Source organism: Carettochelys insculpta, chromosome 29 (assembly GCF_033958435.1).
Source record: "Carettochelys insculpta isolate YL-2023 chromosome 29, ASM3395843v1, whole genome shotgun sequence".
In the NCBI taxonomy this organism is placed as follows: domain Eukaryota; kingdom Metazoa; phylum Chordata; order Testudines; family Carettochelyidae; genus Carettochelys; species Carettochelys insculpta.
The window spans coordinates 2962005-2976009 of record NC_134165.1 but is presented as its reverse complement, the minus strand read 5'-3'; the positions used below and the strand labels follow the sequence as shown (position 1 = coordinate 2976009).

Sequence of the window (14005 nt, the reverse complement as noted above, 5' to 3'; positions counted from 1 at the left end):
GAGCCAAACCTCCCACTCCCCCAACCCCCGCTCCGACTACTAGCCCTGCTACCTGTGGACAGTTATACCTGGACCGTATGTTGGATTTAAAGGGGGTGAGCCTTTTGTTTTTTGCTTTCACTGTGCTAGAGAGATACAACCGGTGTTCCCAGTAAGCCGAGTACTTGGGCGGCCATCCAGGAGAGATTCAGGCGCCACCCAGCTGATTATCAGAGCGCCCCCTCCATCCACAGCTGGCAGCGTGTGTTTCTGTTGGTGGCGCACATAAAAAAAAATGATTCTGCCCCTGGATGGAAAAAGATTAGAAGGAACCCTGGTTACAACCCACCGAGAAACACACCCCACCAACCTTCCTCTTCTGAGCCTCCAGGAAGGTGGCATGCGAGCGAGACAAACTGCACAAGCCGATGTCTGGGGGCAGGCAGGAGAGAGACGAGGACAGGATCACGTGCCCTGAACTCGCCGTTCTGCAGGCTGAGTAGGGTGTTCTGGTTGAGACTCCAACTCAGCCCGCACTTGGTTCGGACTCAGGACAGGAGTGATGGGAAAGGAGAAGGGGGACAGTACATGGGAGCTCGCGTGTGATCAACTCCTGGTCTCTGGTCCTTCTGAGGAATTGGGGTCTAGAGGTTAGAGCAGGGGAAGGGACGTGGGAGTCAGGCCAGGCTGGTTTTATTCCCAGCTGTGGGGTGAGGGTTGAGGGCAGAAGCCAGGAATCAGGACTCCTAGGTTCACTTCCAGCTCTAGGAGTGAAGGAGATTGAGGGGCAGGCCTCAGGAATCAGGCTGCGAGTCCTACTCCCAGCTCTGAAAGCAGTACGGGGCACAAGCAGGAGGCTGGCACTGGGGGCTCCTGGCTCTATTCCCAGCCTGGACTGGTGCTGGTTTGGCTACTGGCCTGGGCTGTGTAGAGCTCCAGGAGGGTGGAACATCCCCTTTCTGCTAGTCCCACTTTTCCTCCTAAGGTTCAAAGCCTCCTTCCAGGCGGTCAGTGGGGGTCACTGCTCAGCCCTTGTGATGGAGTGGGGGATACCTGTGTGTATGTGAGTGACTCACAGAGGGTGTGAGGCTCCTGCTGAGGGTAACCTTGATGACCAGGTAACACCTTTGTACTGCAGACAAAGGAGGAGGTGGAGCCTGAGGGGTTTGAACTGGAACTGGGAGTTGGGAAGCGGTTAGTCTGGGCTGAGGGAGAGAGAGACAAAGGAGGGGGCCAGGCCCCGGCTCTGGGGGCCCCTCGGGGCCTCCTCTCCCCAACATGGATTGGACTGGCTGTCTCGGCCTGCTGTAGTGACTCCTCTGTACGATGCTGTGTCCTGTCGGCTAATAAACCTGCTGTTTTCCTGCTGAGTGAGAGACTCTCCTGCCTGCGGACAGGGTGCAGAGCTTGGGGGACCCCAGAACCCCATCACAGCCCTCTTGCTGGAGTTACACTAAGGAAGTTACAGTCAATCAAGACCACCCGTCCCAGCCCCAAACCCTGGCAGCACCCCACAGGCTGTAATTAGATTCCCTTTAACAGATGAGAACCTGAGGCCCAGACCCCTAAGGCATCTAGGCTCCTAACTTCCATTGAAACCAAGGGAAATGGCTTTACTTTGGGGACGTTTCTTCCCCCCACGCCCATCACTGCAGGATTTAGGGGCAGACTCCATGGTCTGCCACCATCAGCCCCCATGGAGCAGCTGAAAGGGATCATCTCTGGCAATGCTGTGGACGTCTCTGAGCTATCAAGTGCTCTGTGACATGACTGGAGGGGCTCCAGGATGGGGGACGCTCCTGCTGGGCTCTGGGTAGTTTAGGGAAAGTTTTCTCCACCTTTCCTATGTTGGGACCATTGATGGACTCCCCTCCTACTCTGTAATGAGAAGGTCAGGTGGGTCACAGCACCTCCACGCTGGTCCTCTGCTGGAGAGCCCCTGGCTTAGGGGAGAGGGATTCAGAGCCATTCACCTCTGTGATGCCATTCCAGATCCAACTCAGCAGCGAACAGCGCCCATTCGTATCTGATGCCCCTGTGTGATATGAGTTTGCTGGGCCTCAGCCACATTGCTAGTGGGACATGTCCTGAACACCCAAAAAGACAGACCCTTTAGCACAAATCAGCTCTCAGTTGGCAGCATCGGCAGAGGGCCTGGAGACGACATCAGCCTGAGACAGGACAACACCTTGAACTCACTGATTTGAATAGTGGGAGGGAGCAAGCCCAGCCACAGCTAAAAGGTTCCCCCCATGGGGAGGATCCACAGAGCTCTGGAACCCAAATAATTATGGGATCCAACCGAAAAAAAAAAAAAACAGGGAGAGGCGTGATGGTCATAGGGTCAAAATGAGAGACCTGGAAGGGGACAGAGGCGCCTTGAAAGGGGACTTAATATTGCCCTGCTGATGGCTGAGCTGCACTTGATGGATGGTTAAGAGGATTCACTTTCTATCTGTAACTCATTAACTAGCTCCACTGAAAAGCAAACCAGCCGTGTTTAGTCGAAAGCAACGTTAATCACCTACCAGGAAGTCCCACGTGGATTCAACTGCCTTGGGACCTTCATCACTGAGCTACATGCTGTCCAATTGTGGTTTCCATCTGCCACTGTGTGCCTTTGTGTGCGCGCATGCCACACTCACACCAGCCTGGTATTCAACAAACAGATTTTTGTTTCCATGATGATCCTGACTGCCTGGCCAGAGCTGCCCACAGAGAGGAGCCGGTGTTCATCTTCATGTCCACATTGACAGTTTAGGTGATTTTATGACCAGCCTCACAATATTTTGGGTTTGTCTTAAAGCACCAGCTCGCAGAGTCATGGTCTTACAGGAGAACTGCAGCTTCTAGAAAGTTTCCTGGCCTTGTGGTTGTGGAGAAAAGCTTGAACATGTAATCTGATGTGGCCAAAAGGTGTAGCCATGGGAGGGTAAAGGAAAAGAACCTAAGATATACCGTTATTTTAGCCAATCTCGTGATTTTTGAGGCACGACTCGAGACATTTGGCGGTGTGGAGCTGACAACCTGGTGTTTCCCACTCCGGCATGCGAACAACCAGCCAACCCAAGAGGTGCCCACGCAGTGCTGCTGGAATGCAGCCACCTCTGGGCAGGAGAGTGCCGCGCCACCCAGAAGAAAGGGGAGGGCTCTCGGCTGGGATACCCGGTGACATCCGCCTGGGTAGCTGTTATAAGGGCCTTGAGTAACAGCCCTGGTGAACCGCCTGTGTCCGTTGCTGTGGTAACCAGGTGCCTTGGTGCATAACTTGGGCCCATCACCATGGTAATGGTCTGCTCCTCAAGGCATGGCCTCGGGGTGGCTCATGGGCCCAGTGTCATGGTAACCAAGTGCCCATTGCCATGGTAACGGTGCCTCTCAGACCTAGTCAGAGCCACTCAGGTGGGTGGGAAGGGGCCAATGGTGTGATGACTGAGGTCACAGCCACTGGTGTGGTGTTGCTGTGGTAACCAAGCCCCTCATGACCCAGCCACTGCCTGCCATGTCTTCTCCCCCGGGCTCAGCCAGCACGGTGCAGGGGCGCTGCCACACCCAAGATGGCGACCACACATGGCCAGTCTTTGTCTTCCGGTCCCTAGCAAGGTGGCGACGGAGGTTTGCCTCCTCCCCATGTAGCCACACGGCACATAGCACCCGACCCGTGCCTTCCCTCGCCTCCCACGCACGCAGACGGCGGCCGCGAGGAATGCCCCGCCACACTCAAGATGGCAGGCGCTAGGGGGCCCTCACAATGACGAAGGTTGCCACACTCAAGATGGCGCTGCCGAACTCCTCACTGCCCGGTCGGGTCACACCCAATATGGCGCCACAAGGCGGCTGCCCCTTTGGGACTCCCTGACAATGGCGGCCACTACGGGCTCACGAGAGCACATCCATTTCCGCCGGAAGTGAGCCGGGCTCGGGCGACCTCTTCCGGGGCGAGAGGTCAGCCGGTTCCCCCCTTTTTTCCCGGCGCCCGGCAGCGATGTCCCCCACCGTGGCGGCGGACGGGCCCGCGCTGGCTGAGCTGCTGCTGCAGCGGCTGGAGTGGGCGGGGGGCGGCGGCCTGTGCAGCCTCGAGGTGGCCGCGGCGCTGGGCCTGGAGCACCAGCAGCTGGTGGGGGCCGTGAAGAGCCTCCAGGCGCTGGGGCAGGTAGGGGGGCGGTGGGGGGCGAGTGGGGGAGGGGCTGTGGGGTGGGCTGTTGGGGGCGAGTGGGGGTGGGGCTGTGGGGTGGGCTGTTGGGGGCGAGTGGGGGAGGGGCTGTGGGGGGGGCGAGTGGGGCCTCTCTGCTGTAGGGGTGGGCCTGCAGGAGAGGCAGAGAGATCGGCGGGGGTGAAGGGAGGCCCATGGGGAGGGTCCGTGGCACTGTTCTCTGCAAGCTGAATGCTGGGGCAGCTGCTCCGGAGAGGTTCAGGTGCCCCCCAGCTGGTCAGCAGAGCGCCCCCGGCTGGCTGCATGTGTCTTAGTGGTGCCCATCCACACCTGCCTCAGTGCACATAACAAAACGCGTTCTGCTCATGGCGTTGACGGTGGTGCCTGTGAATGGGGGTGGGAAGGGCCCTGCTGAGGCACCTTAGGGCAGCAGCTGCTCCTCTCCTGCCTCTGTCTCTAGTCTCGGCCTCACTAAATATCCCCCTTTGCCTGGGAAGCCTCACCAGGATCCAGTTCTTCCCAGCCATCCCGCTCACACCGCCCTCCTTGAGCAGCCATGGGGTAGTGCTGGATCCATGCTGGCCTGGAGAAGGCCAGACAGTGGTTGGTGGAGTGGCTGGATATCTGCTGGCTCTCTGTCATTTTCTTGTGTTGGTCTGGTGACTGGACATTGCCAACAACTCCCAGAGATGTTTTCCTTGATAGATGAATAACCTGGGGAACTCCCTGCTGCGGGTTGTTGCTGTGGTAAAGAGCTCAGCCCACAAGGGTGAGAGCTGATGCTAAAATGAACCACCCCAGTGACTCTGTGAGGGAGCAGGAGGAGACCCTCTTGGGGGCAAAATGTCTCTCACTGCTTGCTGTGGGGCTCTCCCCTTCCTTTGAAGCTTTTGATGCTGCGTACTTTTGGCAGAAGGATGCTGGGCTTGGATCCAGTCTGGCTGGCCCCATCCTGCATGGCCTCTCTGTGTACCCCCCTCAGGTCATTGAGGCTGAGCAGCGATCCTCCACGCGCTGGGAGCTGACGCCTGAGGGGAAGGAGATCATCCAGGAGGGAAGCCACGAGGCTCGGGTCTTTGACAGCATCCCTGCCGAGGGGCTGCCCCAGAGTGAACTGATGGTGAGGCTGATTTCCCATCCCCCAAGCCTTGTGGCTTCAGTGTCTCGTCTCCTGCTGGACACTTGGCTGCCGTTCTCCATTCTGCAGACTCCTAGGCTCTCACCCTGGCTCTGGGAGGGGAGTGGGTGGGGGCTGGGAGCCTGGGTTGCTGTTCTTATAGGCACCTCCTCTCCATTGTAAAATTGGGGTGCCTGTGATGCTTGACCTATTGCCTGTAAGTAGCTCTGAGGCCCTGGGAGGGAGGGCAGAATATCCTGAGAGCTTCCCCCGCCTTTTTCCTGGGAGCGTTTTTCTTTTGCTCTGCCAGGATGTGAAATTGCCCTTTTTGTCCCATTGCAGAAACTGCCGTGTGGGAAAGTGGGGTTCAGCAAGGCCATGTCCAACAAGTGGGTGCGGCTGGAGAAGAACGCAGAAGGGGGTCCGCGCGTCTTCCGAGCTGTGAGTGTTTCCTGGCTGGGCTTTTGTCAGAAGGGAGAGTTGCAGGCTGGACCCAGGAAGTTCCATATCTTCTCTCTGAGCCAAGCAGAGACCCCTCACTGTTGCAGATCCAGTGGTGCTTTCTTGGCGAGCCCTGGGCAGGCAGCTGGGCCCTGGTGTGGGTGAAAGGCACTGGGGAAACATACGAGGTTATTCCACCATTGGGAATGGCACAGTGCCCTCGTGGCTTGAGTCAGCTGTGCCCCTCACCCTGACATATGCTGAGTAAGGCTTTCCCAGGCACCTCTGGAGGCTGCTTTCCTTGCCCGGCTGGGGGAATGCCTCGTTCCCAGCTCTGTGCCTTCGCCGGGTACCAACTACTGCCCTCCTGGCCCCCCAGGTGGAGAGCGTGCAGGACTCAGTGCGGGAGAAGCTGCAGCTGGTGCAGCAGGGCGAGGCCGAGCGCCTGGAGGAGAAGGACAGGAATGAACTCAAGAAGCGGAAGCTCCTGATGGAAGTGTGAGTTGAGTCTCTCCCAGCCCGGATCCCTCTGCTGCAGCAGCTGGGCCGGGAGCCAGGGATTCCCCCCAGCAACAATGTGGGGTACTGTGGTCCCTAGTGCTCAGGGAGCAGTCACGGGCCCATTGATTGTGGGTGCACATTCCCCTTTCTCCGCTAGAGGGCAGCTGTGGGTGGACCGGTTTCCCCTGGCAGGCTGCATCTATGCCCTGTCCCTGTTGGAGACACTTCTGGCGCCAGGGGATCTTGCCGTCTCTGGCGGCCCCGGAGGCTGCATTGCGCAGGCACAGCCTGGCTTTCACTGGCACAGCTTCTTGTGTGCACAGCAGGGCCGTCGCACCCTGCCGAGGGCCAGCTGTGTAGCAGCTGCATCTCCGCTGCACATACAGCCGGTCCGACTGCGTGCCCCGTGTGAAGCGTTGCTTGGGTGAGGGTGGGTTTGGCACCTGGACAAGCTGTGCCACCGCTATAAAGCCAGCAGAAGGCCTGGCCCAGTACGCTTATCTCGGCCCCAAACAATGATTTCTCGTGCTGGGCTTCTCGCTGCCTGCTGCTGGAGTCCCCTCCCAGCTTCCCTCCTCGTGGGCAGGGTCATCAAGACCTACTGGATCCGGAAAGGCAGCGCCTTCAGCACCACGGTCAGCAAGCAGGAGACGGACCTCACCCCAGAGATGATCGCCAGGTGAGGGACGCGGTCTCCGCCCGCCTCTGTGCCCTTGCTCTCAGCACAGCGCCAGGGGCAGGGACCTGCAGCCGCGCAGCTGTAAACACGACTCTTTGGCATCCCTTTACAAACGACCGAGGCCGCCTGCCTGTGGGTGCGCTCTGCGGCTCCGGGGACGGGCGGACGGGGGCTCGCGCGCTAGTCAAAGGCCGGGAATGAGGCCGTAAGAACATAGCGAGCTGCAGTTTTATTGCAGAAACTCGGGTGAGGGGAGTATGGCTGCTGCACGTTTCCATGGGGATGTGGCCCTGGGCATTAGGTTTAGCCTGGCTTCCCCTGTGGACCAGATCGAGCCTTTGTTGTCCTGGTGTGTGGAGGTAACACTGCTCAGTATTTGTTTGGTGTGTGCTGGGGGGTGTTGGACGGGGGCGGGGGGGGTTATGGCATTGAGTTGAGGCCAAACGTGAACAAAACACTCTCAGTTCCCTCCAGGCAATGTCTAGCCACTGGAGCTGTTCCTGGTGGCGTAGGAGTGTGGAGGTGGATGCTGGTGTGGTCTGAGCTGGTACCACTAGGCCTCTGGCTGGGTGGCCTTGGGTGTGGGTGGGTACAGAGCAGGGGGCATCTCCCCAGGGCCAGGGTCTCCAACCGAAAGAGTGAGAAGAGCCAGTTTTCCAAATTCGGTTACAAAATCGAGAGCAGCAATGCGCGTGCAGGAGATGGTCCTTAGTAACACACGTCCAGCCGGGCTTGGGGTCACCCTGATTGTAAGAGCCGCGCCCAGGCAATGGTGTGCACCAGTTAGGAAGTTTGAGGTCCTTTCACCCCGGGCTGGAGAGCGAATGAGGACAAGGGAAACGCTGCGCCTGGTGACAGGCTCTTAAGCAGGAAGGAGCCATGTTCGCATCAACCCTCCAGGCTCCTCCTGCTGGCCGGCCACCAGTCGTGCCATCCGGCCGTCCCCTTCTCCTCCTGACAGTGGCGCCGTCCATCTGCTGCTCTCCTGCGGGTTTTGTTGAAGGCAAACTCTGTGATTCCAGCTATCGGTGGTTTCAGCTCTGGGCCTATCTACCAGCATCTCAGCATCCACCACGTGCGCCCAGGGAAGGATGGTGGGCGTGGAGGTGTTCTGCCACTGGGGTGCCGAGCCATGCCCGCTAGAGGGGTGCAGTGGGGGGGGGCACTCTGCGGCTGCCGGTCCTGCTGACGCTGGAATATCACCACTGTGTGAAGTTGGTTTAATCGCTGGCTCCCTCCTGCCGGCATTAAACGAATTAGCTGGAGTCATGCTGTTCGGGCAGCGGTGGGGCAGGGAGCCGCAGAGGAATGGGCTGGGGCTTAATTCCCCGCTTGGCGAGGGGGCTGTAGGCTCAGGGGAGCAGGTGGAGCTGCTCTGAGCTTACTGGAGTGGGAAATGGAGTCAGCCAAGGCAGTTGGTTTCCCCCTGCTTGTGACTCGGGTATTGACCCAGCCCTGCTCCACGCACCAGGTTTTCCTTCCCCTTCGCTGTGGGCTTGGTTCCCCCCGGGATCTGCTCCCCCACAGGGAGCCTGGTGGGTCTTTTGGACAAGCCGGGGCGCCCCATGCACAGCTGGGTCCTCTCGTCCCCACTGTTACGTGTGGACTGGCTGCTGCGCTCCGCCCCAGAAGCGACCGCATTTCAGTGAAAGATGTTGCAGGAGGCCGGTGACCCATGCGGCCGGTTCTCCAGAGCTCGCCTCCTGTGACCCCTCCCCTCTTGCCCCAGTGGCTCGTGGCGGGACCTGAAGTTCAAGGCGTACAACTTCGAGGCTCTGGGCATCATGCCGGAGAGTGGGCACCTTCACCCGCTGCTCAAGGTCCGCACCCAGTTCAGACAGATCTTCCTGGAGATGGGGTGAGTCGCATCAGCCGTTCCCCCACCAATCGGCCCAGGCTCTGCTGAGGGCGGCAGTGCAGGATGCAGGGCATGGCCTGCGACGGGGGGAACTCTGACAACACTCTGCTTTGGGAGGGGTGGGAGACCGAAGACCTGCCAGGTTGCAGCCAGCCCTCCCCAAGGGTCTGGGTTGGGACCGGTCCCTTTAGCATAGCCTCCAGCGCTGGAGGTGAGGACCCCTGGGTAGGGGAAGGGTGTCCTGGTTTGAGTGGGCGCTGGGAGCCCTGTGCAGCTTTGAAAACGTCACCTCCCGTGCTGGGACCGTGGGCTGCCCGGGGCTGTTCCCTGACGGGGTGTGGCAGGCGCCCTGGGCTCCTCTTGCTGTCCTGGCCTTGTGCCCACCCAGTGCCAGGGCTGCCAGCAGCCAGCTCGCGAGTGCTGTGTCTCGCCCAGGTTCACAGAAATGCCCACCAACAACTTCATCGAGAGCTCCTTCTGGAACTTCGACGCCCTGTTCCAGCCGCAGCAGCACCCGGCCCGCGACCAGCACGACACCTTTTTCTTGCAGGGTCAGTGCACGCCGCGGCCAGCGCAGGGGGAACGGCTCCTCGGGTTCTCTCTGCCCGTCCCCACTGGCCGGGTGTCTCCATCTCGCTATCGGGGGGGTCCCTAGAGCCCGAGTCCCACCCCCTCCGGAGGGCGCTGCTCAGCTGCGGTGCAGAGCGGGCAGGGCAGCCACCCAGCCCTGAGGCAAAATGTGGAGGCATCAGCTGGGAGGGGCGGGGGGACATGCAGCATCTTCCACCCTCCCTGTCCTCACTGCCGCCTCTGCTGGCTCTCGAGCCCTGTGCCACGCAGGACCCTCCGCTCCCAGCAGCCCCGGGGGAGTCACTCCAGCCTCCTGCTTCCCCCAGATCCCGCTGAAGCCACCGACTTCCCCACGGACTATCTGAAGAGAGTGAAGAAAGTCCACTCGCAAGGAGGCTACGGCTCCCAGGGGTGAGCGTCCCTGGCTGGCCGGCCGTGCTGGGGGAGTATCTGAGAAGGCCGCTCCAGCCCAGCCATGCTCAAGGGGCTCCTGCCTTGCCGGGGGCGCCCTACAGGCAGGGATGCTCCAGCCCCGCCAGAGCCCCCTGTCTGCAGCCCCCACCTGGTTAATCTGCTCACTGGGATCTTACACCCCCACTCCAGGGACGGGCTGACCCGGGGGCTGGCAATGGGACATGGGGTCTTTCCCCCCAGAGGCGCTGGCTCGGACCCAGCCTTGGGGCGGTGGCACTGGGTGGCCCAGGGGCAGGACGTGTTACAGGGCCATGGCTTCTGGCCCGTGCCTGGCTCTGGGGGCAGGGAGTGGGACTCTCAGGCCCCCCCCCCCACTTTGTCTGCCCCACTGCTGCGGTGGCACCTGCCGCTTTTAACCCCTTGGTGCCTGGGTGCGGCAGTCGAAGGCTGAGCGCTTACCTGCGTTGGGCTGGGGGGGTTCCTCTGCCTTGGGCCAGCAGTCTGGGAAACCCTCTCGGCCCCTGCCCTGGCCCTCTGCTCCTGCACCTGCCTTGGCCCAGACCTTACCCCACCCCCAAATCCCCCCCAGGTACAAATATGACTGGAAGCTGGAGGAGGCACGGAAGAACATCCTGCGGACGCACACCACGGCTGTCAGCGCCCGCGTGCTCTACCGGCTGGCCCAGCAGGTGGGGGGGGGAGGGGCGCGTGCTCTACAGGCTGGCCCAGCAGGTGGGGTGGGGGGAGGGGCGCGTGCTGTACCGGCTGGCCCAGCAGGTGCGGGGAGGTGCGCGTGCTCTACCGGCTGGCCCAGCAGGTGCGGGGGGGGGGAGGGGCGCGTGCTCTACAGGCTGGCCCAGCAGGTGGGGGGGGGGGAGGGGCGCGTGCTCTACCGGCTGGCCCAGCAGGTGCGGGGGGGGGGGGTGCTCTACCGGCTGGCCCAGCAAGTGCGGGGGGGGGGGGGGGGTGCTCTACCGGCTGGCCCAGCAGGTGGGGGGGGGGGGGCGCGTGCTCTACCGGCTGGCCCAGCAGGTGCGGCGGGGGGGCGCGTGCTCTACCGGCTGGCCCAGCAGGTGGGGGGGGGGGGCGCGTGCTCTACCGGCTGGCCCAGCAGGTGCGGCGGGGGGGCGCGTGCTCTACCGGCTGGCCCAGCAGGTGCGGCGGGGGGGCGCGTGCTCTACCGGCTGGCCCAGCAGGTGCGGGGGGGGGCGCGTGCTCTACCGGCTGGCCCAGCAGGTGGGGGGGGGGGGCGCGTGCTCTACAGGCTGGCCCAGCAGGTGGGGGGGGGGGAGGGGCGCGTGCTGTACCGGCTGGCCCAGCAGGTGCGGGGAGGTGCGCGTGCTCTACTGGCTGGCCCAGCAGGTGGGGGGGGGGGGAGGGGCGCGTGCTCTACCGGCTGGCCCAGCAGGTGCGGGGGGGGGGGGTGCTCTACCGGCTGGCCCAGCAGGTGGGGGGGGGGGGGCGCGTGCTCTACCGGCTGGCCCAGCAGGTGGGGGGGGGGGGGCGCGTGCTCTACCGGCTGGCCCAGCAGGTTGGGGGGGGGGGGGCGCGTGCTCTACCGGCTGGCCCAGCAGGTGCGGCGGGGGGGCGCGTGCTCTACCGGCTGGCCCAGCAGGTGGGGGGGGGGGGGCGCGTGCTCTACCGGCTGGCCCAGCAGGTGCGGCGGGGGGGCGCGTGCTCTACCGGCTGGCCCAGCAGGTGCGGCGGGGGGGCGCATGCTCTACCGGCTGGCCCAGCAGGTGCGGCGGGGGGGCGCGTGCTCTACCGGCTGGCCCAGCAGGTGCGGCGGGGGGGCGCGTGCTCTACCGGCTGGCCCAGCAGGTGCGGGGGGGGGGGGGTGCTCTACCGGCTGGCCCAGCAGGTGCGGGGGGGGGGCGCGTGCTCTACCGGCTGGCCCAGCAGGTGGGGGGGGGGGGCGCGTGCTCTACCGGCTGGCCCAGCAGGTGGGGGGGGGGGGGCGCGTGCTCTACCGGCTGGCCCAGCAGGTGGGGGGGCGGGAGGGGCTGGCAGGGCCAGGCTGGAGTTCTGCTGCCCCCCGTGGCTGGGGCTTTGATTGACGCCTCTCCCCTCCTTCCCCAGGAGAAATTCACCCCGGCCAAGTACTTCTCCATCGACCGGGTCTTCCGGAATGAGACTCTGGACGCCACCCACCTGGCCGAGTTCCATCAGATTGAGGGGGTGGTGGCCGACTACGGCCTGACGCTGGGGGACCTCATGGGCATTCTCAAGGAGTTCTTCACCAAGCTGGGTGTGTGCCGGTTGCCTGCCCACCGGGGGGTGCACTCCTCCAGGATGGAGAGCACTGGGAGGGGGGTCCTTGGGGTCCCCCGTTGGTACCTGCTGCCAGCTAACACTCTGGGCAAGGCGCTGTCTGGGCGGAACTGCTGCGACCAGCAGGCTTCAGAGCAAGGTCCGAGCAGGAAAGGGCAGGGGACCTGGCAGGCTAGGGGGTGGGGGGCTGGGGGGCAGGGGCTGGGGGGTGGGGCCTGTTGGGAGCTGAGGGGGGGGCTGGGGGGCGGGGTCCATCAGGAGCTGGTGGGCCGGTGGGAGGCAGCACAGTCTCACAGGCCCACTTTCAACAGGGATCACCCAGCTGCGTTTCAAGCCAGCCTACAACCCCTACACAGAGCCCAGCATGGAGGTGTTCAGCTACCACCAAGGTGAGGGGGTGCTGGCCCCTTGTGATCTGCCCTGTCCACAGGGGTTGCTGGGCCTGGGGGGAGCAGTGCAGCTTCAGGGTCTCTGGTGGGGGGGGCCTGAGGACCCCCAGCTTGGGTTTGGTTTGGCGCTCGTTGCAGCATCTGCCCCCAGGAATCGTGGGGGGGGGGGTCGGGGGTCCCTGAGCTGCAGCTCCCAGCAGCAAGACCTCACATCAGAGCCTGGGGTCCCCCCCGCCCGCAGGCTGGCCCCGTAATCTATCAGGCGCCAGAGCTGCCGCTGGGGAATCTCGCTGCCCAGAGCGGCTCTGCCTCAGCTCAGTCGCCCTGCGCGGGCCCCGGCTGCGACTCGCTGCTCACGCTGGGGGCGGCTCTGCCCTGGCTCCGTCGCCCTGTGCGGGCCCCCGCTGGGACTCGCTGCTCACGCTGGGGGCGGCTCTGCCCTGACTCCGTCGCCTGCGCAGGCTCCGGCTGGGACTTGCCAGGTTCCCATCTCCCTTCCTGTTGCAGGGCTGCAGAAGTGGGTGGAGGTGGGTAACTCGGGTGTCTTCCGCCCGGAGATGCTGCTGCCCATGGGCCTGCCAGAGGGCGTCTCGGTCATCGCCTGGGGCCTCTCTCTGGAGCGGTGAGGATGCTGGGGATGGGGCGCACATGGGCGGCTTGGGAGGTGCCAGCAAGGGGCAGCACCTGCTCATGCAGGGGCCGTAGCGCTTGTGGGGGAGGGGAGGCAGACCCCCAGTGCAGCTCTGGCCGCAGGTAGCGCCCACCTCCTCCTCCTGTGCTTGCACTCAGCACAGACAGACCCACGGGCCGTGCCAGCAGCTGAGTCACCTGCGCCCGCCCTGCCTGCGCAGAGCACGTCTCAGCCGGCATCAGCCTGGCCTCCAGGCCTGGAACAGGAGGCACAGGCAGGCTGGGGACCCGAGGGCTGGGCTGTGGGTCGGGAGTGAGGGTCATGGCGAGACTGTGGGTGGGGCACCCATGGGCTCAGGCCATGGATCTCTCCTCTCCCAGGGTTGGGCACGTGCTCGGCCTGTGCCCAGCATCAGGCCCTTTAATGGTGGGTCAGCATCAGGCCCTGCCCCCTAACTTTGCCTTCTCCTCCAGCCCCACCATGATCAAATACGGCATCAACAACATCCGGGAGCTGGTTGGGCACAAGGTGAACCTGCAGATGGTCTACGACAGCCCCTTGTGCCGTCTGGACACCTAGGGCCCCCGCCCCCAGGCCAGCCCTCTATTTATTCACGCCCTTGCTGGGGTTCCCTTCCCCTTCCGCAACGGGGCCGGGCTTGCCCCAGCCCCTCTTGTGCTCTCCCCGGGAGGCAGGGTCCTGTCGGGGGCTGGGGCAGGGCTGGCACCCGAGTCTGTTGCGCCCCAATAAAAGGCTGGGGCCTGCGCTGGTGACTCTGCTCTGTTTGGGGCAGGGGTGGGGCTGCCTCTCCCTGGAGCACTCTCCTTACCACTGCCTGGGGTGGGTGTCGGACTCCTGGGTTCTGTTCCTGGCTCTTGCGCCAGCAGCCACGAATGTGGAGTCTCACCCAGCTGGGCATGGGCGAGGGGGAGTCCGGGGCCGCCTTGGGAGTGTCCCGGGGGGTGGGGGGCGCATTTCCTTAGGCCCTGCCTGGCGTAATTG

At 63.3% G+C, this 14005-nt stretch overlaps 1 protein-coding gene across 2 annotated transcripts; it reads left to right on the top strand.

Moving 5' to 3' along the window:
• Positions 1-3903: 3903 nt before the first annotated feature.
• FARSA (phenylalanyl-tRNA synthetase subunit alpha) lies at positions 3904-13769 on the top strand. Of its 2 annotated transcripts, XM_074980195.1 has the most exons (13): positions 3904-4132; positions 5115-5252; positions 5592-5690; positions 6070-6188; positions 6778-6870; positions 8600-8728; positions 9164-9279; positions 9625-9709; positions 10302-10401; positions 11792-11960; positions 12295-12372; positions 12880-12994; positions 13477-13769. In XM_074980195.1, exons 1-13 carry the CDS (start codon positions 3965-3967, stop codon positions 13580-13582), a joined length of 1515 nt encoding a protein of 504 aa, XP_074836296.1. In that variant the 5' UTR covers positions 3904-3964; the 3' UTR covers positions 13583-13769. The 2 variants fall into 2 exon arrangements, with proteins under 2 accessions (XP_074836296.1, XP_074836297.1); XM_074980196.1 differs by lacking the exon at positions 5115-5252.
• Positions 13770-14005: the final 236 nt, after the last annotated feature.